Source organism: Boleophthalmus pectinirostris, unplaced genomic scaffold, assembly GCF_026225935.1.
Source record: "Boleophthalmus pectinirostris isolate CB_2022bp ecotype Guang Dong unplaced genomic scaffold, ASM2622593v1 HiC_scaffold_525, whole genome shotgun sequence".
In the NCBI taxonomy this organism is placed as follows: Eukaryota; Metazoa; Chordata; class Actinopteri; order Gobiiformes; family Gobiidae; genus Boleophthalmus; species Boleophthalmus pectinirostris.
Genome location: NW_026571415.1, coordinates 2,965 through 25,000, shown reverse-complemented (window position 1 = coordinate 25,000; position 22,036 = coordinate 2,965). Strand labels below are relative to the sequence as shown.

Sequence of the window (22,036 nt, the reverse complement as noted above, 5' to 3'; positions counted from 1 at the left end):
GGGAGGAGGTTAGAAGTGGTTGAGCAGCATTTTTGTATTGTTTGTGTGCAACTTATCTGCCATAGGGGCTTATTTATACAGAGCTGAACCATGGGTCATATTTCAACATAGAGTTTATTTAAATACAGGCTGAAAACATGTTTACAATAGATGAACATGTTTTACCTTGCTCATCTCCTCTCGCTCCTCTGCGTGCATCCAAATGGGCTTATTTTCAGCTAAAGACACAAATATGAAAGGTTTGTACAAAGTTGTAAACCAAAATATACAGCTCAAAAACAACAATACTGAAAATAAGATGCTTAAGAGTGAAATATACATTACATCTGAAATAAAAGACCTAACAGTGAAATTACAAGATGAACTGTAAATCAATATTGAAATTAAAAACTGGAACAAACCATAATGTAAACCCTTCATGAATCATTAACTATGAACTAAACAACAATACGCAAGATGGATGATAACTTCCCCTCAGTACCTACTGTTATATTAAAAACAAACAAAAATGGCAGGGACATTGTCTAAACTAGGTTAACGGAAACTAGGAACTGTTGTATAAGTTAGTACCGTATTTAACATTAATTAACCAAAGTTGAAGATAAAAATATATACATGTATTGACCATCAACTTGACTTTTCTGAGGACATTTAACTATTGCAGGAAAAAAGCAGAGGAAATCTTTAATTATATCTTCTGTAGCTCTGGGTCTTCTGGTCAAACACTGCTTAGAAAATGGTCCACTTTTGAACTGTCTGCTCATCACTGCTCTCTAGGAGAGACACATTATGGATGATCAGACAATTGTATCAAAAATTATGAAAAAACACATCCACTATTTAACATGTTGCCTTCATGATATAAACTATGATGATGTCAAACTTCAGTTGGAGAACAACAGCTAATATTGTTAAAGGGAGATACAAATTTTAGGGCTGCAATAGTTTCAGTTTGTATAATCAATCAGCGTTTGACATGTTTGTATTTGTAATGTCTTTACCATCCACAGAGCCAAACTCCTTCTCATGGGCGCGGGTCAGTATCTCTTTGTAGAGGATCTCAGCCTCCTTGTATTTGCCCTGTTTGAGGAAGCAGGATGCCTGTGGATGACAAATGGACAGAAGACGGAGAGAGGGGAGAGAGGGGAGAGAGGGAGAGAGGAGAGAGGGACGGAGAGGGGGGGAGCAGTTTAGTATTGGATGAGATGAACCCATTGACTCATAATGCGTCTCGTAGGGCGGTCCTCCTGTAAAACTAGCAGCCAATGAAAAATGACACAATGAGATTCCAGAGCATCATGACAAATGTCTCTGTCATCAAAGTGAAAGAGGAAACCAAGAAGCAGAGACTGGAAAATGGAGACTAAATATGTTATTTTCTGGACCACTGCAATACATCAAGCCAGCCTCTTGTCATGATACCAACCCTCTGCATATGTTTGTTAAATTGTAGATATTTTTTGCCAACTTGCAACTTTTGTAACTGGTAATGCAAATGGGTTTGCCAGAGTGAAACAAATAGCTTCCACCCAAGATAAACCATGGTTAAAAATGCTTATTTCAGTCTATCTAGTTGGTAAACTTGTTAAATGAAAATGCAACAAATTCTCAACTGATTGCATTTATAAGGATAAATTATGTTTGCAGGGTTCCCACTCTTTTTCACTGACAAAATGTCAAAACATTTCCATGATTTTTCATGACCTAAAATTAATTTTCCATGACTTTACGACACCCTGCATGTGTAGAATTGATCACACTTTTATGGCTAAATATGAAATGTTAACCTTTTCCACTCACCTTATGGTTTGGTATTATAGTTTTTAACATTCAAAATACTGTCAATGTATTTAGTGTCGTTTCTTTTAAATAAAAGTTCAGAAATAATCATAATAGCCTAATGATGACTTAACAGAACACTGTAGTTGCGTGAAAAAGATACTAAAATTCCATGACTTTTCCAGGATTTCCATGACTGTGGGAACCCTGTTTGAATACATTTTATTTTAAAGTGTAGTTTAAATGTTAAATTGTAAATCCTTGCATCTATACATTTTATCTGCACTTAACCATAAAATCCACAAACCAAATGAACGATAACCCCCTCACCAGGTTGTTCTTGGTCTTGGCCACGTTGGGGTCGTCTGGTCCCAGCCTGCACTCGTAGATCTCCAGTGCGCGGCAGTAGTAGTACTCCACCTCCTCGTACTTGCCCTGGTTCTGGCACAGCAGAGCCAGGTTGTTCAGCTGTTTGGCCACGTCCGGGTGGTCCTTTCCCAAAACCTGACAAAAAACAGAAATTCCAGTATAAGGACATGGATGCTGGGAGAGGGAAAAAGGCAAGAACAATAAAGAACAAACAAACACTTCTATGATTTACAATTGAAGTTTGGTGGGAGCAAAATATTTAACTCCCAACACAATGCTGCAAAAGTTTAGAACACTATAAATATGAATGGGCGATATATTAGTTCCAGTATTGGTATAGGCTGGTATCAATATAAGCCAATATCTCCATTCGATACCATTTTCTGCCCCAACAGACGTATGAGTCAAAATGGAAAAAGAGAAGTGTTATATGGCAGTATGTTTACACTAACATGTAACAAATGATTTTAGATTCTAGATAAATACATTTTGTTATTATTTTTACAGAAGTGAAAAGTTAATTATTGATCTTTACTTCATTTTAAGATAAGTTGTTGGCCTTGTTATGGATTTTAAAAGCTAAACACAGCAGAAGGCCAAAAGTAGACATAGGTATTAGCTTAAAATAAATAAAATCCATATCAGCCCATCCGTAATTATAAACATTTCTCCTCACGTCTCTTCCTTCTCTGTGCTGCGTTCTTGTTTGCTGCTCTCTGTTCAGATCTTATAAATCCCCCGATCGATGCTTGAATACACAATCACATTTACAGGAACAAACTCACTGAACCTCGTTGCACTGTCTCTCTGCCTCCTTTGCTTCATCCTTTGCTCTCAATTAAACCTTATTTGACACAGGAAGATCCCCCAGCGACGACTCACAGCCAATTTAAGCAGATCATTTTCACCCTGGATATTTTTAGCTGGTCTTGCTACAGTATTTTAGCAGTAACTTTTAGACAGTTCAATTTGTTCAGAGCTAATTGTCACTTATGTGGACCAGGGACCTACCTTCTCTCTGATCTCCAAAGCTCTCTTGCACAAAGGCTCTGCTTCCTTGTATTTCCCTCTCTTTCCGTACAGCACAGCCAGGTTGTTCAGTGTCGCAGCAACCTGAAAGTGAAAGAAAAAAATTAAGGCTTGAAACTTTTGTCAAATGAATTTTATATTATGAAGGAGTTACATCATGTGGCATTTTACAAGCTTTAGAGTACATTTGCAATCCTCTGCTTTTGCTGATGAAATTACTATTAAATTCAATCCAGTCATTTTCTGGTAATAAATTCAAATAAATACCAATTTTGCATTTTGTGTTCATATCTTCTATCACAGTTTTACCCATCTTTAACGTCATAAAATGCATTGACAAATTTGTGGCAATGGAAGAACACGCAAAAATGACATATGATATTCATGTTAATATTAAATTTTAGCTGCTCCTCGTCTGTATTCAATATTATAACAATAAAATGTTGTGATGTAATCTGAAACCCAGCAAAGGACCAGGCTGAGAAACAAGTCAAATATTTCCTCTTACACCAAGATCATCTGAAAGTCAAGAACTATTGACTTTGGTTAATCTTGAACTATCTTGACTTTAGTTAATCTAATCAGTAAACTAGATTGAGCATGTGTTTGCAATGGTGTATGTACAGTCTTAAATCAACTAAATCCTTTTGACAAACCACTAACTAATCTTTGCAGTTGTAGTAACTGCATCAGTTTCAGATATTTTAGTGTGTAGATATATATCGAAATGACAAAATGCTTTGCTGTGCTCCATGGAGATGTTCAAAGTATGACATTAAATTTATGTATCTCAAAGGATACAAGTAGGTTGTGCCACCAAGCCAAGTTACAGGTCAGATTTGTGGAGAGGCAAGCCCACTCACAATAAAAATGCATGTTTCGATAGTACACAATGCACAAATGAAAACTGCATTACATTAAATATAGAACTGTGGCATTATTGTTTGTATCATGTTGCTGTTGAAAAATCAAACAGTTTTTATCTTGCCACAAATCAAAGCAAACTCAACCTTGCGAGATCAGAGGGAAAACACCATTTCAACAGAGCTGTCAGTGTTTGTGGGGAAAAAATATTCGCTCAAAAAGGCAGTACAATATGGCAGATTTGTGTATTTGTATTTGTATTTGTGTAATGGAGTGATATGTTTCCAATAGATTTTTAATAGCTCATGTTGTCAGGAGCAGGAAAACAGACTGCATTAATAGCATTTTTATTGATCCAGTCCTCGGGGATTGCGAAGCAGCACTAACTAGACACTAACCTCACTGAACCGGCCAAATAGATATATATGTTTCCATGGTAACGGAAGAGTTGAAAACAGGGATGGGGGTTGATAGCCCAGCTGAAATGTGTAGGGCTATCTGGGCACCAAAAACAGTTTTACAATATTTAAAATGCTAAAACTGAAAACTCACCATTTACAAAGCTTGCTAATCATTGCACCTACATTTTTGTGATCAGATTATGCTATGGTTGCCATGGAAACGGGAGCAGACTTACCGCTGGGTGGTCTTTGCCCAGAGTCTTCTCCCGGATGGACAGAGCATCGTTCAGCAGATGGGCCGCCTCTTTGTATTTGTTCTGGTCTCTGCACAAGAACAAGAGAAAAGAAATCAATATATGATCAATAAATGGATTGAAATTCAGCAGTTTTGATTTCTGCAAAGTGTCGGCTCTTACGGAAAACACAGGATCCGAAAGATTATAGGAATTAGACAGATGGTCAGTTATATGTACCCAAAATTACTGAGTTTATTTTCTGGCCTTTTTAACATTTTATTTGGGGAAAAATAATGTAATTCTGGGCATATCTACATGATTCATTGGAAAACGGTCTATTGTACTATTGTTTTAGCAATTATTTAGCAAATATCTTTTATCTTAAGTAAAACTACAAACTCCACCTGTAGACCAGAGCCAAGATGTTGAGCATGGTAGCCACATCGGGGTGGTCGTGTCCAGAGGTCTTCTCCAGATCCTCCAGGGCCTGTTTGCAGAGGGGCACGGCCACCTCGTAGCGTCCCTGTGAGGCGTACTGGATCACCAGGTTATGGAGGGTCCGGAGACGGGCCGGGATCTCATAGCCTCCCTGCTGAGCTGCTGCCACCGCTGCGCTGTTGTGTTGGTGCTGCACTGTGAAGGCAAATGAAATACATGCTACAGTATTTACACAACCCAACCTGGATCTATTCTTTAGGAAATGTGGAGTCCATGAAATTCCAATGCACCCATACATTTATCTCATTACAGATAGTAAACAATCAATAATCCCATTTTATTTATGTGGGCAGAGCAAATGTAGAGCATCAGATTATGTTTACTCATTCAAATAAATGTGTGGTTATTCATTCACGGTATACATAACAAGGGTAATTTATACAGTAGATAAAAAGAGACATATAAAAGATAAAGGATGTCAAAAGGAGGTTAGTTGCAAAAGAGGGTCCATATACTCCTTTAAAGAGGCCCTGCAATGGGTTACCTCAGCCTACCTCAATTCCTATTTAACCAGGGAATTCTGCAATAACTTTAGAAATTACACACATACTATACAAGTTTAGTAGTTAGCCAAGACAAAAATTGTATTCCTTCATGTATGGATAGTGGTAGATAGTCTTTATTCAACTTTTCAATATGTTTTGTGTTGTTTAAATGTTGCCAAAAATATTATAAATGTTCTTACTTCCTTGTCCCTGATCCTCTTCATCGTTGGGGAACAGATCGTCCAGTGAGTCCTTGGGTGTCTCCTTGTCTTTCTCCTCCTGCTGCAGAAAAAAAGGCCATTCATTATTTTGACAGACGCGACGACACTGTGCTATTATCCAAAATTATTCACACTACAAACAATGACAAGTTTGACAAATGATGCACAAATTCACACCGACGCGTCTAACCTCCTCAGAGACCGTGACGAGGCAGTGACTCATGTTTACACAATCATACTGACATAATCTGAAAGCACTCATAACAGGAAATTACCGGACTGAAGCTTTATAAATATTTTGATTAGGTTTTTATAAGACAATGCTCATGTTAGTATTGTTAAAAGAACAATTCATTTTTTCTACATTGCGGCTGACATTGCAGACAAAAAAGTGAAAGCAATTTTAAAACCTGTCCTAAATGTAGACCAAAAATGTAAAAAAGGATTATTGATACTTGATTGATTGATATTGATACTGCAGCTCTGCATCTAAACAGGACCATTAACATCTGTATTAATCACAGAAAATGTGTTGTTTAAATCAATTCTGTATTTTGTTTTCTTGAGTTTTCAGACCATCTTAAAACTTTTGATAGTGTTGGCTTATGTGTGTATTGCGTTTCCATGGCAACTGCTGAACATTCCACTATAGAGATACATGTACAACACCCTCGACAAGATGTCACTGCAAGAGTATAGTGGCACTTTCTTAATCCAGCATTAAAAAGTGTGGATTTTGTCACACACAAACGTGTCTTGTGTAATCTTGTTTGGGCACATTTCAAAGGTATTACTTAGATTTCCTGCATAATTTATGGTGGACATGTTTTTTTTGTTTTTTTTACAGATACATTTGTGAGTTGGGACCTGTTTAGATGATGTGATGATTTAGTCCAAACACTGATCAATAAGGATTTGCCTTAAAATGACTTTCCAGGAAACAAGAAACCGCAAGCATTCATATCTAAGATCATATAACATTTAAATGCATGGGTCTCTTAAGATGGACAGACAGATAAAGAAGTCTACAATTGGGATTTTGATTACTATTGGCATTATTCCTTCAAACAGGGAGCAATGGACTTTTGATATTTATTTGATATGACAGATTTATAAAGCAGTTTTAATATAGTTCTTAGAGCATCTTGTATCCTCACTAAAGCCATAACATCCTATTATAGGTTTTATATGTCATATACAACGAAACTTAATATTTTTAGTTGAGAACTGGGTCTAAGGCTGCTTGATTATGGAAAAAGTCATTATCACGATTATTTTGTTCAATATTGAAATCACGATTATTCAGCTGATTATTTTTTAGTTACATGATGCATTTATTCAGCATTTGTTACTGAAAATTTATGCAAAACATTCAAATTCTAAATAAATACAGGCTACAAATATGTACCTTAGAGCAGTTTTGCGATGTATAAAACATAAAATGAATAAAATATACTTTGAACATGAAATAAGGCATAGAAAAACATAAATGTATCCAAAATAACCTACAGATATATCCAGCTGTTCTGCAATCTCTATATTTAAAAAATATATACTTATTTATATTTTAAAAAATCCCCAAATAAACTTTGTTTAGCTTAATCGTTTTAACTTGATTATGAGATTTGAGTCTGGAGATTGTTTGACAAACAAATTGAAATCACATTCAAACTTAATTGGGTCCCTAAATCGACAAATTTATCTTATCTAATATATCTTTACCTAATAACATTTGTTTATTGGTTTATTTGTACTGACAAATTGAACTGCCAGATTTTTTCCACATGACTAATCCCAGTAAAGATATTAACTGTAATAAACCAAATCAAAATATCTGCATTTTGACTGTTAAAACCAAATAATTCTGACCTGCCCTCCCTCCCAATTTTAGATTTAAATGAGCTATTCTGACCTGTCACGTGAACCCAACCTATATTAAATACTTTCTCGTTACTTACAGTGGGTGAGACATCTTCGTCGTACTTCTTGAGCTGGTTCATAAACTCCAGATGTTTCTTCTCCTCCTCCAGTTGGGCCACGCTCTGCTCGCTCTTCTGCAGCTTCTGTTGAGTGTTGGCCAGTTCATCTCTCAGCCACTGGTTCTCCTGACACAGCCTCCGCACCTGAGCACGTAACTTCTGCTTTTCTGACTCCACCGCGTTCAGGTGGTTGGACAGAGCCATCATGACCTGGTGCAGAGACAGAGAAGCCATGGGAGCAGGGTTACAACAGGTTTGGAGATAAAGAAATATACTGAAAGGAGAAGAGGAAGGAAGGACAAGAGGAATGTGGTGGAGTGAATCACAATCACCACCTGGTTTAATATAGAAAGGGGAAACTGTAAAATATGGGACAGCACAGTGTAGTCCTGGTTCTAGTCCAGGTTTAATCCCTGTTTAGTCTCGAAAATGATCTATGGATGAAAATGAGCCATCTCTTACAATAATGTTTGGAGATGCTTTGTTCATTCACCTGCTCCGTGCTCGTTGATAACGACTTAAGCTTAATAGTAGAATAAATTCCCCGTGCTTCAAGCCAGTTCCATCAATTGTAAAATGGCTTCTGGATGGGAGCCGAAATGTCTTGATCGCAAAAACAGTCCAAGAAACCACCAATAAAACCTTATGCAAACCTACATCTTAATGTTTCTTTACTATGTCCCCTCAAATACAGTCTAAAGTAACCTTTCCCCTGCCATGTGCATTGATATTTGTCAGTTTTAATTTGACTGTTTCCATTGTGGATTAAAATAAGAACAAAACTGGATCATAAACCACAACCAGCAGTGGAAAAGGCTCAAATGCAGCTGAACAGTATGAAACTGTGGTTTATATTCTAGCCCCCGCTGTACTGAATATGAGCTCTGACCTGCGCTTCTCCCAGCCCCAGCTCGATCATCTCCACAGACTTGCGCAGCAGACTGGACTTCTCGTGGACCAGGTTGGCCTCCTCATCCTTCTTCAGGCACTTGATGGTCTCCAGGAGGCTGTGCAGGATGGAGTTATGCTCGTTCTTCAGAGCCTCCAGACCCTGGATCACCAGCTTTGTGTTGGAGATGATCTCCTCCTGAGAGAGCTTCTCCAGCTTCTCCTCACGCGGGTACACCATGGTCGACATCTTCTCTGGAGCTCAGGGAAACCTACAATAAAACAGGAAGAGAAGATAAATACCTGCCATATAAAAGTCAATGCTTTCCAAATAAATAAGATCATGTATTTATAGCTTAATAGCCATAGCACTTTTTGAAGACACAATCGATGTTGCTTTACATGCTGTTATTTATTCACTCTCCAAATGTAGTCGTGGTAAACTTAAGATGCTTCTGGAACCACAGCTGTCCCAGGGCGGGCTGACACAGGCCTGTCAGCTGTCTATGCCAGTGATTTCTCTCGTACCACTCATTCATACAGCAAATTCATGGTTTGTTAAATTCCAATGTAAGACAGAAAAAGATCATGCAAATTCTTGATTCCAGACAAACTTCTAAATAGAGACATCAACACAAGCCACAAGACAAAACCCTTTGTACAAGATATAATGTCTATAGCGCCTATTTCTCAAGACCAAAGGAGATTATTAAGATCTGGTGCAAAAACAATTGTGTACAGAAAAGTAACAGAATCTTTATAAGTGAAAAAAGTACATGAAATTATCCAGTCACCCCAGCATTCACGTCATACATTCTGCTTTGAGCTGCTGCACATAAATCCTTAGAAAACTTACAAAATTAACACATAAAAAACGTCTGACTAAGACACTATACACCGGATGATTCATATTGACACAACAGCCATTACAAGCAAATGAACTCATGTTACATCACTGTTCAATACATTAAATGAGCTATGTCAGCATCACTCCCCTGAATGCATCAAAGTGAGAGCCATTCAGTGAGATAAGGGAACACAACACTACAGCTTGTCATTTCTATCTGCTGCGAAAGGCCACATGCAAACTAGGAGCTTTAGCACGCCTACAGTATGCATGGCCGAGCACAGACATTATTCCACAGTTTGAGAGGGACAATAATAGAGCACATTTGTGAGTCAGATTGTGCGTTCACAGCTGCTGCAGAGACGAGCTGCTGCTGCCAGAGCTGCACTGAGAGGGTGATGCCATAGAAACAAGAAACACACCCAGACTGAAATATTGTAAGAAAGAAGGACTGTGGAGTGAAGTCATTGATGTATTATGGCAACATTAAAAAACAGTACAAGTTTGTGGGGGAAAAATTATCATTAGTTTGGGTGCTTTTAATTAAAAAAGCTGTAAACGCATGTGGCAGAGAAGAGGGTGACGCCATAGATGCAAGAAACACACCCAGACTGAAATGTTATATAAGGATGAGCTGTGCTGTGAAGTCATAGATGCATTGTAGCAACGCTGAAAACCGTATTATTTGGAAAAAGAAAGCATAATTTATGTGTTTGGGCTCATCCTTGCGTAGTCCTTTAGTTTAGACCTCGTGTAATTCAGTTGTTTTAGTCTATTTTATTCCTGATTTAGTTCAGTGTGCCATTTCTTCAGTATAGGTGTGGACTTGTGATCCAGTGGTTGTCTTGAGTTTGACTGATCAGTTCTTGAATGGTCCTGGTTTAGATCTGTTCTAGTTTTTGTTTACTTCCTAGTTTCTTCCTCTTCCCATTTTCATCTGGGTTAGACATAGATTTAGTCTCGGTCAGGCTCTGGAATTCTCAGTTCTTAATTGAGATTCAGTACTTTCTGGAGTCTTTTAATCTCAAGATCAAGAGCCAGTCCTCTGTCAGTCAAACCGGTTTGGAGCAGAGATCAGATTTGTTGGAAGATATTTGATTATTTTCTGTGTTAAATTACAAGTCTGAATCATTTATTTTCAGAGAAATTACACAGAAAGCCATTTTACACAAGTTTAAGTCCTGGTTTAGTTCTGACTTGGACTGGAATTATCAAAAGGTATCCAAATATCACAGTGTCTTCTGAAATCTGAACCTACATCTCGCCTTTATGTTATATTTCTAATACTGCAATGGTCAAACAAATTGCAGTGTTATTTTGTTCCACCCAGTCTGGACTTGACCTATGACTCAATGGACCACATCTCCGCGGGCAACGGCTTAAAATGTCACTGCCTTGAAACTGGTGTCGGCCACTGAAATACACAAACATAAGAAACGGGAGCAACGGTAAAAAAAAAAATGAAGAAATTATGAACTATTATACACATAAGCGCCCTCTGAAACATCCAAATCCGTAGCTGCATCGGTGTATGGAGACCAAGCAAGCACACTGCAATATACTGTAGATCTGCTCTTCTGATTGGAGATGTCTGTGTGCAAACAGATGTGGAAACTTACACACAACAACCTGCCATTACAGCACTGACTCACATCCCTTTGACTCCATATTTTCCTGATGGCTTCAATAGCAGCGCTGGTTGAAGGCTGAAGACATTTTCGCAACAAGGACAAAAAGACTATACCATATATTTCCCGTTAAGTAAATGTTCAATGTTACCTTTAAAAATATGTTATGCTTCAACAGCAATTCATTGTTCGGATTAGATCTAAACTGTGCTCTCGGGGCTGTTCCATGGAAGCTACTAACTCAGTAGACCTGGTTTATCTGATTTGGTGATTTGGTTTAGTCTGGCTTACTTTGTCGTTTTTTGTTTCCATTAAAGAGACCCTTCTTAGTAGAGCTGAAACAGGTCTGGATGAGCCCTGACTGAGTTTACATAATAATGAAACTGACCAAAAATCACAATTGGTTTAAAGGTACATCGCATTTTTTGATAGAGTACACGCCACCCACTTGTTACTGATACTGAACATGTTGTTGATATGCTTAGTATGTCCCACAGTATAGCATTAAACTTACTTATCCATTCATAAAAACACACAGGTCCAATCAAAGAGAGGCGACCCCGCTCACACTAAGAATGGCTATTTTTAAGGACATTTTTATAAGGCTGTGCAATTAATTGAATTTTGATTGCGATTTCAATTTGTGCGTCAAACGATTTCCAAACTCATATAATAGAGTTGAAATTTTTTTTTATATATATATAAATATAGTTTATAATTTTAAATATAGAGAATGTAGAACAGCTGGATATATAGCTCATTTTGGATACATTTATGTTTTTCTATGTTTCTCTATTCCTTATTTCATGTTCAAAGTATATTTTATTCATTTTATGTTTTATACATCGCAAAACTGCTCTAAGGTACATATTTGTAGCCTATATTTATGTTCAGTTTGAAAGTTTTGCATAAATTATCAATAACAAAGTGTTTTTTTTGGAGAGAAATGCTGAATAAATGCATAATGCAACTAGAAAATAATTGTTTGAACAATCATGATGAAGATTTTTTCCATAATCGAGCAGCCGTACATTTTTAAGTAATAAATAAATGAACAATAAAATGGTTTAATGTCATACTGTGGAACATTCTTGACAAAGGACATCTCCATAGCGACAAGCAGCTATCATAAAACACTGTGCACCTGTAACTTTTCTTCCTGTAACCCATGGATAACGCACTTTCAAACCGTTAGGACAGATGCCACAGTAATTAACACTTCCAAACAAAACAGTGTGTCTTTTGAATGGTCCATAGTCCTCAAAATGGCACGCTGTAACAGGGAGCTGAATAAGTCATTAAGTGGCACATTTTAGTCATTTGGGCCATATGGGTTTGCTATTCAACCGTAAACTAAACCCATAGAGGGCTTGTTTTCATCCTTTCACACAGAATTGATGAAGGTTTAAAAACAAGCCCAGTCATAATGCATTAGTCAAAGAAGCACATCTCGCTAATTAAACCTGGAACACCTTTAGTAATGGCTACAGTAAGTCTCCTTTCATTTTGTCTAATGGGAATCTCCTTTGACTATTCACCTCTCTCTATTGCACCAAAGCTCTGAGTGTCCTCTTTGATTTCCTCCTTCAGTCTGGTACCTGCTGCAGCCTCTCTCTCCTCTGCAGAAAACACTTTAATGTTCAAGATCAAATACGGCGTACCTCACACACTCTTGAGCGGAGTTAATGTTTTCTGAGAGTTAAAAGGTGAGATAAAGTCCAGCTATGTTTACCTCCAAACACTGGTCTGTTTTAAACTTTAACATTTACTCTCACTATGACTCATAAAAATACACATAACATGCACGCTCAATAACAAATGTAGGGCAGCAAGATTAATCACAGTTGAAACGCAATCTGAACGGACACAACTGAAAAATCAGATGCAATTTTTTTTATCGTAATATTTAGTTAAATATTTTCTATGTATTTTTTTTTTTTATTGTTCAGCCCTAAACAAGTCTTTCTATATTGGTGTATGTTCAAAAGATTTCAATCTTGCTGAGATTAAGAACAGAAACCAATTTACTACCTGCGTATAATCTGATGGTATCACAATTGTATAACTAAAATTGTGAGCCAATATTGAGGAGCTACACTTTTTTAAGGGTTGTGGTCCTGACATATTAGAACCACAACCCCAGTTTGGTTTGAACCATATAAAAATTTGACCAAAATTGGACCAAACCTGGAACCAAACCTGGGACCAAACCTGGGACCAAACCTGGGACTAGACAAAGAGAAAATTTAGAAAATGTTAGGCTTGAAGAGTAGTAAGAATATGCTCCTTTGCTGAGTAATTTAACACAAAATTCAGTTTAAATTAATTTGCAGTACGCTGTCGACTTAATTCAAAATAAATGATACAAGACCAAGAATATTTTAGAGCTCCATGAAGTACACAAAATACAACAGATTTTAATTTAAATGTTTAAGAAAACAAACAACAGTTGAACAATTTGCATCTGACTTTTCCACAAAAGCAACACATCACTGTACTCTCATAAAAGTCCTCTTGTTTAAAGTAGCTGCAAATGTAGATAACTAAATTAGTCCTAAAAAGCAGTGAGCACAGTCTGAAGTAGTATACTGCAATTTTACTGCCATTTTCTTTAGTTATCCTCAAAAAAAGCTCTCACGCAACTACACCAGCCACTTCCTGCCCTGAATCCCTCCATGTATTAATCTTTCATACCTTAATGCTACTTTAGCTGCAGCTTGTTGAACCACACAACCCTCATTGCTCGGCATCCAGATCTGTGGATTAAATTATGTCTCAACCATTCCTGGTGCAGTCATAAAAGGAGACGCTAATCCATAAAAATGAAAAACAGGAAAAAGGAGGAGAGGAGAAATATGGAGATGGGAGCGGCCACAGATGATGTGACCTTCTGAGCACCCCGACAGAGAAGGATAGACTACGAGACTGTCCCGCCCACAGACGCAGACACAGAAAGGGGGAGGTAAAGGAGGAGGGAGGGGGAGAAATAATACGGCTGTAAATTCAGTCAATATTCACATAAAAAGAAAAAATAGAGCTTTGGCTGTTAAGTTAGACACAGAGCAATTAATTTAGAAGATTCTATTATTACTGCAAGATTGAATCAAATCACAATTGCTGCAATTATTAAAGTATCATAATTTTCCCCACAAAGAAGAAAATGTCTTCGTTTTATTCTGCATGAAAATGTCAAACCCTGTCATTTAGTCTGTATAAAATTGTACTGAAATGTGATCCTTGTATTAGTTTATATTTCTGTCTATGTGTCTATTCTTCTGGGAGTATTGAAATCAGGGGTGTGCAAAAATATTAAAATATCAATATATCGTATGGCTTAATGTGATGAATCGATATCGTAAGCTGCTGTATTGATATATCATGAAGAGTATTTTTAGGTATATTTTGCTAAATTAATTTGTGTAAGAGCTGCAGTTGTGCTGACATTTTCACTGTTTTTAGTAAAATGGGTGTTTTTCATATGAACTTAGTGGTTTAACAAAGACTTTTAGTATCAGAGCCATGATTTAGCCTTTCTTTCTCTCTGAACCGTATCGAATTGGTGTGAAATATATCGTATCGAATCATATTGAATCGAAAGTGAGCTGTATCGAAAAGCATATCGTATCGTGGCCTATGTATCGAGGTATGTATTGTATCGACAACTTCTTAATGATACCCAGCCCTAGTTGAAATTGTGGGGGAAAAAAAAGAATTAAACTGATAAACTTATGCAGGAATCCCATGCATTTTAAAACATGTTTGAATAAGTTTAAAAATGTAAACGTAAGCAGTTTTACCTTTTCATTTATTCAGTTTCACTCAGATGGAGGAGAGATGCTGGATTGGATCTTTCTCAGTCAGTTAGCCCGATAATGAGTCTCTGCGGACCAGCCAGTCCTCAGCTCTGTCACCCAGGGAGGCGCACATGACTGGAGTTAAACTATAAAGACTTACTTACACCATAGAGATATAGTAGTGATATGGGGCCATAAAGCTCATGTAAAACATTGTAAACCTAATACAGTGACATGCCCAGCCTCAAATATTTCAGGGTCACAGTTTTCTTAGGGATTAAAAAACCGAAGATAAAACTGGTCATAAATTGAAGCTTCGTGTTTATATGTGACATAAAGTACATTTGCATTGACAAATACGGTGCCAAAGGAGCAAAGGTCAGATAATAATGAAAAAGTCAATAGGACAATGTGGACACATACAGTCAGCCCATGGAACAGTCAATTTGTCCCACAGCTAATTTTCAAGCCTTCCTCTTTTGTTGTATAGTGCTTATGGTAATGTGAATCTTTCCACCTTATAGTTCACTAAAGTCATGACTTGCTATGTTACATGTTTTACTGCAGTGCTTTGTGAGAAAGGACACACAAGACTATTGAAGAAGATTATTGCACAACATTTGACCCATCTCTTTGTATTTTGTGTAATTACTTGACTCTCTGTATCTCTTATTAATTTGTGCATAAAAAATCTGATATTTGCAGAATTTTAGCACAATTAACACTTTCCCTTGTGGATCAGTTAAGTTTAGCTTTGTCTAAGACTGTGTAAAGCATATTGATTTAGTTATAAATACACCTGTTTTTGCACTTTCCCTGTTTATTCTCAGTGTATAATGTATTCACAGCTATAGGAGTTTGAATATGTTGCAACTGTAACTTTTTGTAATGAGAAAATTAAATGAACCATGAGCATTAAGTGACAACATTAAGTGATAAAATGCTTGTATTTTACGGCTGAGGTTGTAATTTCTCCTCAAGTGACACTTTGTGCTGACAGGATCAAATACCTGAGAGTTGTAATCTGCCCACTAAAGCACTTTGACACACAAACTCAATACTTCAGTGATCCATTTCGATCATAAACACGCTGCATTACAAGCTCTGGTGTCAAAAACAACATTTATACAGAGAGAATTTATACATGTATACAGAGAATACATAACTTGATGTGCATGAGTTATAATACATGGCTGGGACTTGTTAGAACCATTAATATATACAGTATTTAGTGGACCAAATATAATATGGGCCTTAGTCATAGTCAGGTTTTGGCCAATTTTTCAAAAGATACTGACACACATTTCCTTCCTATTCCCACAGTGAAGCATGACACCGGTGGATCGCATCCTCCTGGACCATTTCCTGAGCAGATAGGCATCCATACCCTCCTCTCTCTCTCTCTCTATGTCTCGCTCTCTGTGTCTCTCTGTCCCTCTCTCCTCCATCTCTGTTTCCATCTCTCTCCCTCTCTCTGCACTGATGTAAAAAAACAGCAGAGGCAGCGGATAAAGAGGGTGTGGCACAGAACAACACTGACACTGTCCACTGCCATCAATCACCTCTGACCAGCTGCTCCACAGTCTCAGGAGGAAGAGACACGGAAGGGGAAAACTAATAGCAAATAATTCATTAATAAGACATGTTTACAGTCCAGATCCCATGAGACTCAGTGTAAGAGAACTACTGACAGTACTACAAATGGCTTATATGTGTTTTCAAATTGCATCTCTCTTTGAATGCCCCAATGTATTCATCCTTGAACTGTTGAATAATTTTGATACAGGCTACATGATTAAAGTATCCTATATTAGATGCTGCCTGTGATCTGTATTTGATCAATTACTTCTATGACTTTGATAAAATCCTTCTATAAGCCTGAGCCTCAAAACCTTTTTTTAAACTACACAATAGTATGTAATATGGATTTCACAAAATTCACAAAATATTCAGTTTCTAAATATACTAAAACAAAAAAAGGCCAAACATTACTATCATAACTATTACTACTAAGACTTTTCTGAGCTATAGTCAGACTACTGAATACTAATATGTGAAAGCAGCAAACAAAAACATGACAAAATAACATCAAAACAAGATTCCCTCCTTCAGAATTGAGATAAGTCAAATAAATGCATGAAAGAGCTAAGACCTGTTTGTGAACAGGAAGAATCAATAATAAATTGATTCTCTATAGTCTGATTGGATTCATTAGGCAAAGTATACATTGAATCTTGATCGCTAAAATTGCTTAAATCTAAAAGGCAGAAAACGAGACAGCAGCCCATCTGAGTAGGGTTGTGCAAAAAAGTTCTCACAATAACATCGTGGACCATCACAATATATTGAATTACAAGTCTCTTTGCTTAAATTAAGACTTATGGTGCAGCAATAGCTAAAATAAAGACAGACGGAACTACATAGACCATGATCCTTTGCTCCATTTTTGTGTAGACTACATGAAGAAATAACGGTTCTAAGCACTTTTAAGTCTTAGTTCTTTGGATTAAGTCTTGTTAAAGCATTTTAAGAGGAAAAAGTAGCATATTAACAGTTTTGTTAACCTCTACAAAATATTTCAGTAAATATCGTACAGTGAGATATATATTGTGAAAATATCGTACCAAGGATATTTGGATATTGTTACATCCCTAATTGTGAGACGCCACCGTATGATGAGCTTTTCCACGATATCGTAATAAATATTGTACCTTGAGGTTCATACCGTGACGAAATCGTATCGTGAGACTTGGATATCCTTACATTCCTAATATACAGCACTGATATCGTGGGCTGCTGTATCGATACATTGCCAGGAATATTTTTAGGTATATTTTACTAAATTATTTTATGTAAGAGCTACAAGTGTGTTAAAATTTTCACTATTTTGAGTAAAATGGGATGTTTTCATATTAACTCTGCGCAAACTTTGTGGACAAAGCCATGATTTACCCTTTGTTTTTCACTGAATCATATCAAATCGAATTAAAATATATCGTACTGAATCAAAAACGCACTGTATCGAAAATCGTATTGTATCGTGGCCTATGTATTAAAGCATGTATTGTATCGGCAACTTCTAAATGATACCCAGCCCTACATTTGAGGTTTGGATAAACACTAAATTATAGTATATGAAAGCAGAAAATGCACAAGAGGGCAATGCATCTGCAAGACAAGATTATGTCCTTTGGAAATACTAAGACACCCACGATATAAATGCATAATAATAACAATAATTGGTAAACATCTTTTTGGGAATAGGAATAAGTGAATTGCATCTTTGTAATAACTTTTGAGCGAAACTAAAACAAAATCCAGTGAGAAAACCCAACAGCAGCCCATCTGAGGTTGGACATTTAACATGATTACACTGTTATGACTCGTAATTACAGACCGACGCTGCCAATTAGCCTCATTTCCACTGTCCAAATCAGATGCGTCACTCCTATTTTAGCCAACAAATCTGCACCAAACCATTTAACCAAACTGATCTCGTTTTATCCGGCGTTTTAACATTTTTAGAGTCATTTTTGTGAGATTTCGCTTTGCCGTCTGAGGGAGACTAGCATTAGCCCGATCGATGCTAACCTCACCACTCCCTGTACTTCATCAGGGTTTATTTACGCCCAACAAACAAATCCGAGCGTCGCAACAGACGTGTCAATATCAGACAGGTTTCTTTACGAGGATATCTCAGAAAATGTGGTAAAAAAGCAGCTTTAAGAGGCTAAAATCCGCACGCTTACCGAGAGCTGCCTCCTGCGTCCAGCTCCGCCGCTTTGATCCAAAATGTCTGAAGGATTTCCCACAATCCACCGCGCGTCAGTCCAAAATGATGACGTGATGTTTTGTTTTTGTATAGATTTTTTCCCCGGTTTTTAGAGATATTAACAAAAAATATATACCTGAATCCATCTATTCAACATCACCAAGATTTTCACAATTTAATTCCTAGTGTAATTAAAATGAATTTGCTTTCAGAAAGTCCATTGTAGGGTGCAATACACATTTCTCACTCAATGACTTGATGTGTAATTGTATGTATGGTATTATTACTTATTAAAAGTGCTTAAATACGCTTAAAATTAACTTACAAATTTCAGAAGTACAAATATTTGGATGGAGAGGATCATCTGCTGGCCAGCCAATGTATTACAACTCAACTTTTTATGTTTAACTGCTTTTAATTTTATAAAATATATCAAATATACTACAACCATTATATAGCTTTACTAATGTCTCTGAAACTAAATTTCTTACTGAAAAACAGAGAAAATAAAAATACGATATAATTACGTCATCGGCATGCGACGCGGCGTGCAGTGCCGTGAAGGACGCTGATAAGTAAAGTTGGGATGAATTAAGCCAAAATTTAGGTAATCGTATTAAATATTTAGATAAATAATGATTTTTTATGATGATAAATTGTTTATGGGCAAAATTTAGGCTAGACTTTGTATGTTTAGCTTGTTTGTTACCCAATAATCAGCTTGTTGCTAGTTGCTCGTGGGTATTTGACATTACAGACTTTACAAACTGCATATTTGATTATTCTTAAATTTGTACAATTACTTTATTTCTGACATTTTAGGATTGAGCGATGTCGGTGTCGTGTCTGACTCGAGCTCTTCGCTCCTTGACAGTGTCCCAGTCTCCTCTGGTCTCCTCGCAGGTTCAGAACTGTCATAGAAATGCGTTTATGGGGCAAAAACGTCCGATGCTAATATATATTTTGTTTACTGACATTACAGATTCTTACACAGGCTAAAGCTGGAGGTCAGTTATTAAACCTGGAACAATGCAGAAGCTTTCAGACCACAGCTGCACTGGAGCAGAACAGGACCCACTGGAAACGGATGGAGAAGTACACGATCAGACCGATTGGGATGAAGAAAACCGGGGGCAGAGACCACACAGGTAATAACACAATAATGAATAATAATAACATAGTATAGTTGAGCTGGTGTATGTATTTTTGTAATATTATGTATTTGTTATGCATCCAAAACCCACAAATGTTAAACGTAATCATATGTTGTGTAGTGACAAAATAAATTCCAGGTTATAACTAAAATAGTGTCTACACAAGACTAGACTTTTTTATTCTGTATATGTAGTTTCAATGCAAAATATCTGCCTTTTCCACGTGCTGTCAAATACAGTATGTAAAAAATATTATTGTTCAATGTTAGATGATTATTTGTGTCATACAATTATGTTCTGTATAAAATCAGGAAAGGTACGGACACATGGCATCGGCGGTGGGCACAAACAGAGATACCGGTGTGTAGACTTCCAGCGACTGAGATATGAACCAACCAAAGAAGATAAACCGTTTGAAGAAAAAGTCGTCCAAGTGAGATACGACCCCTGCAGGTGAGAAACTGGGATGGTCTTACCTGATCTACTTGAACTTGGAAATACTGGTCTCTTGTTCAGCCTTCTGGTGTAGTCCTTCTTAAGACCAGATTCTGTCCTGCATTCGCTCTGATTTAGAACTTGTCAGTTTATACAATTTAGTACTATATATTTTCTATGGTACTCTTGCTTTTGGCATCTGTACACAATGGGCTGTCTGCATAAATGAATACCCCACAATTTATTGTTAAGCTTTTCTCTCTTGACAGATCAGCAGACATCGCTCTTGTGGCTGGAGGTAATAGAAAAAGGTGGATCATTGCTACAGAGAACATGCAGGTTGGGAACATCATCAAGACCTCTGGAGTCATTGGACGCATGGCAGGTAAAACAGAAACTTATTTAGAAAGCTGGAGTATCGGCTGTGTGACTTGTACAATAGTGTTCATATTGCAATACATATTATTATTTTATTTTGTTTTTTTACAGTTTCTGCAAATGAAGGAGATGCTTACCCTCTAGGAGCGCTTCCTGTGGGGTCTCTGATCCACAACCTCGAAATAAAACCAGGCAGAGGAGCGCAGTATATCCGTGCAGCAGGTAAATTTTGAATTAGTTTTATTTGGTATAAAGTGCCAATGTATCTCTCCTTATACCAAATGTCCAAGCATATGATCCTAGGCATTTTCACACAGTAATTATAGTTGTTGGTATGTAGTAGGTAGTAGCTAGGTTATAGGTAATGTAGTTTCATTTGTATTCGCTGTCACTGCATTCTTATCATTCCCTACAAATTTATTTATGTTGCCTTTGTTTTTAGGCACAAGTGGTGTCCTACTGCGCAAAGTCAATGGAACAGCAATTGTGCAACTTCCCTCAAAGCAACAAGTTCAGGTGAGCCTCTCTTGGAAAACTTAAAGGTGTAATTTTTCTGGTTAAGTGCCCGCCACATGCTGGTCTCCATGGAGATATGACATCTCTGACTGAAATGTTCTACTGTATGCCATTAAACATATCTATCTTTAGGAAACAAGCAATAATAATTTATTTTGTATTTCTTAACAGGTTGACGAGACCTGCATGGTCACAGTGGGGCGAGTGTCCAACATCGACCACAATAAAGAAATCATTGGAAAAGCAGGTCGTAATCGCTGGTTCGGGGTCCGTCCTTCAAGCGGTTTATGGCAAAGAAAAGGAGGCTGGGCCGGACGCAAGATCAAACCTCTGCCTCCCATGAAAAGTTACGTCAATTTACCGTCAATAGCTGCTAAGTAACACTGGACTGGTTACTTCCAACAGCTTTACTAATGATGAAATGTACTGTACAGTATGAGGAAAAACATATTGAATATTAGACAATAAGACAATATGGCTGTATATGGATGTTGTTTTTGTTTAATTAAATAAAAATATAACTAAACTCTGTTGTAATGGGTAAGAATTGCATCAAAATTCAAAGGAAAGACTACAATAAGAGTAAACCAAAGCTAAACAGTTAAAGTAATCATTTACAATTTTGTATTAATTATGGAGTGATTATTTTCAGTGTAAAATATATATACCTAAAAAGTAGAGAAACAATATATATAGCATTGTTTTAATAATAATTAGTGAACTATGCTGTGGATCTATAAAATACATACAATTATGAATATTG

The 22,036-nt window shown here is 36.9% G+C and overlaps 2 protein-coding genes across 2 annotated transcripts; one reads left to right on the top strand and one right to left on the bottom strand.

Annotated features, from left to right (window-relative positions):
* Positions 1–254: 254 nt before the first annotated feature.
* On the bottom strand, positions 255–18,828 carry LOC110168176 (kinesin light chain 1). The gene is made up of 10 exons (XM_055163137.1): positions 18,768–18,828; positions 8,751–9,021; positions 7,841–8,071; positions 5,862–5,943; positions 5,083–5,311; positions 4,679–4,766; positions 3,160–3,261; positions 2,110–2,283; positions 1,002–1,101; positions 255–773 (listed from the first exon to the last, which is right to left on the bottom strand). Exons 2-10 carry the CDS (start codon positions 8,997–8,999, stop codon positions 730–732), a joined length of 1,299 nt encoding a protein of 432 aa, XP_055019112.1. The 5' UTR covers positions 9,000–9,021; positions 18,768–18,828; the 3' UTR covers positions 255–729.
* Positions 18,829–19,322: 494 nt separating this feature from the next.
* Positions 19,323–21,799, top strand: mrpl2 (mitochondrial ribosomal protein L2). The gene is made up of 8 exons (XM_020933590.2): positions 19,323–19,397; positions 19,613–19,693; positions 19,773–19,938; positions 20,256–20,397; positions 20,649–20,764; positions 20,869–20,979; positions 21,200–21,273; positions 21,445–21,799. Exons 2-8 carry the CDS (start codon positions 19,622–19,624, stop codon positions 21,652–21,654), a joined length of 891 nt encoding a protein of 296 aa, XP_020789249.2. The 5' UTR covers positions 19,323–19,397; positions 19,613–19,621; the 3' UTR covers positions 21,655–21,799.
* The last annotated feature ends 237 nt before the right edge of the window (positions 21,800–22,036 follow it).

Coding starts and splice junctions, on each gene's coding strand:
- mrpl2 (XM_020933590.2), top strand. CDS start 19,622: ATGTCGGTGTCGTGTCTGACTCGAGCTCTTCGCTCCTTGACAGTGTCC. Junction 20,398..20,648: donor GTGAGATACGACCCCTGCAG/GTGAGAAACTGG, acceptor CTCTCTTGACAG/ATCAGCAGACATCGCTCTTG. Junction 20,980..21,199: donor GCAGTATATCCGTGCAGCAG/GTAAATTTTGAA, acceptor CTTTGTTTTTAG/GCACAAGTGGTGTCCTACTG.
- LOC110168176 (XM_055163137.1), bottom strand. CDS start 8,999: ATGTCGACCATGGTGTACCCGCGTGAGGAGAAGCTGGAGAAGCTCTCT. Junction 5,312..5,861: donor AGAGGATCAGGGACAAGGAA/GTAAGAACATTT, acceptor TTGCCTTCACAG/TGCAGCACCAACACAACAGC. Junction 2,284..3,159: donor CTTTGGAGATCAGAGAGAAG/GTAGGTCCCTGG, acceptor GTTTTTTGTCAG/GTTTTGGGAAAGGACCACCC.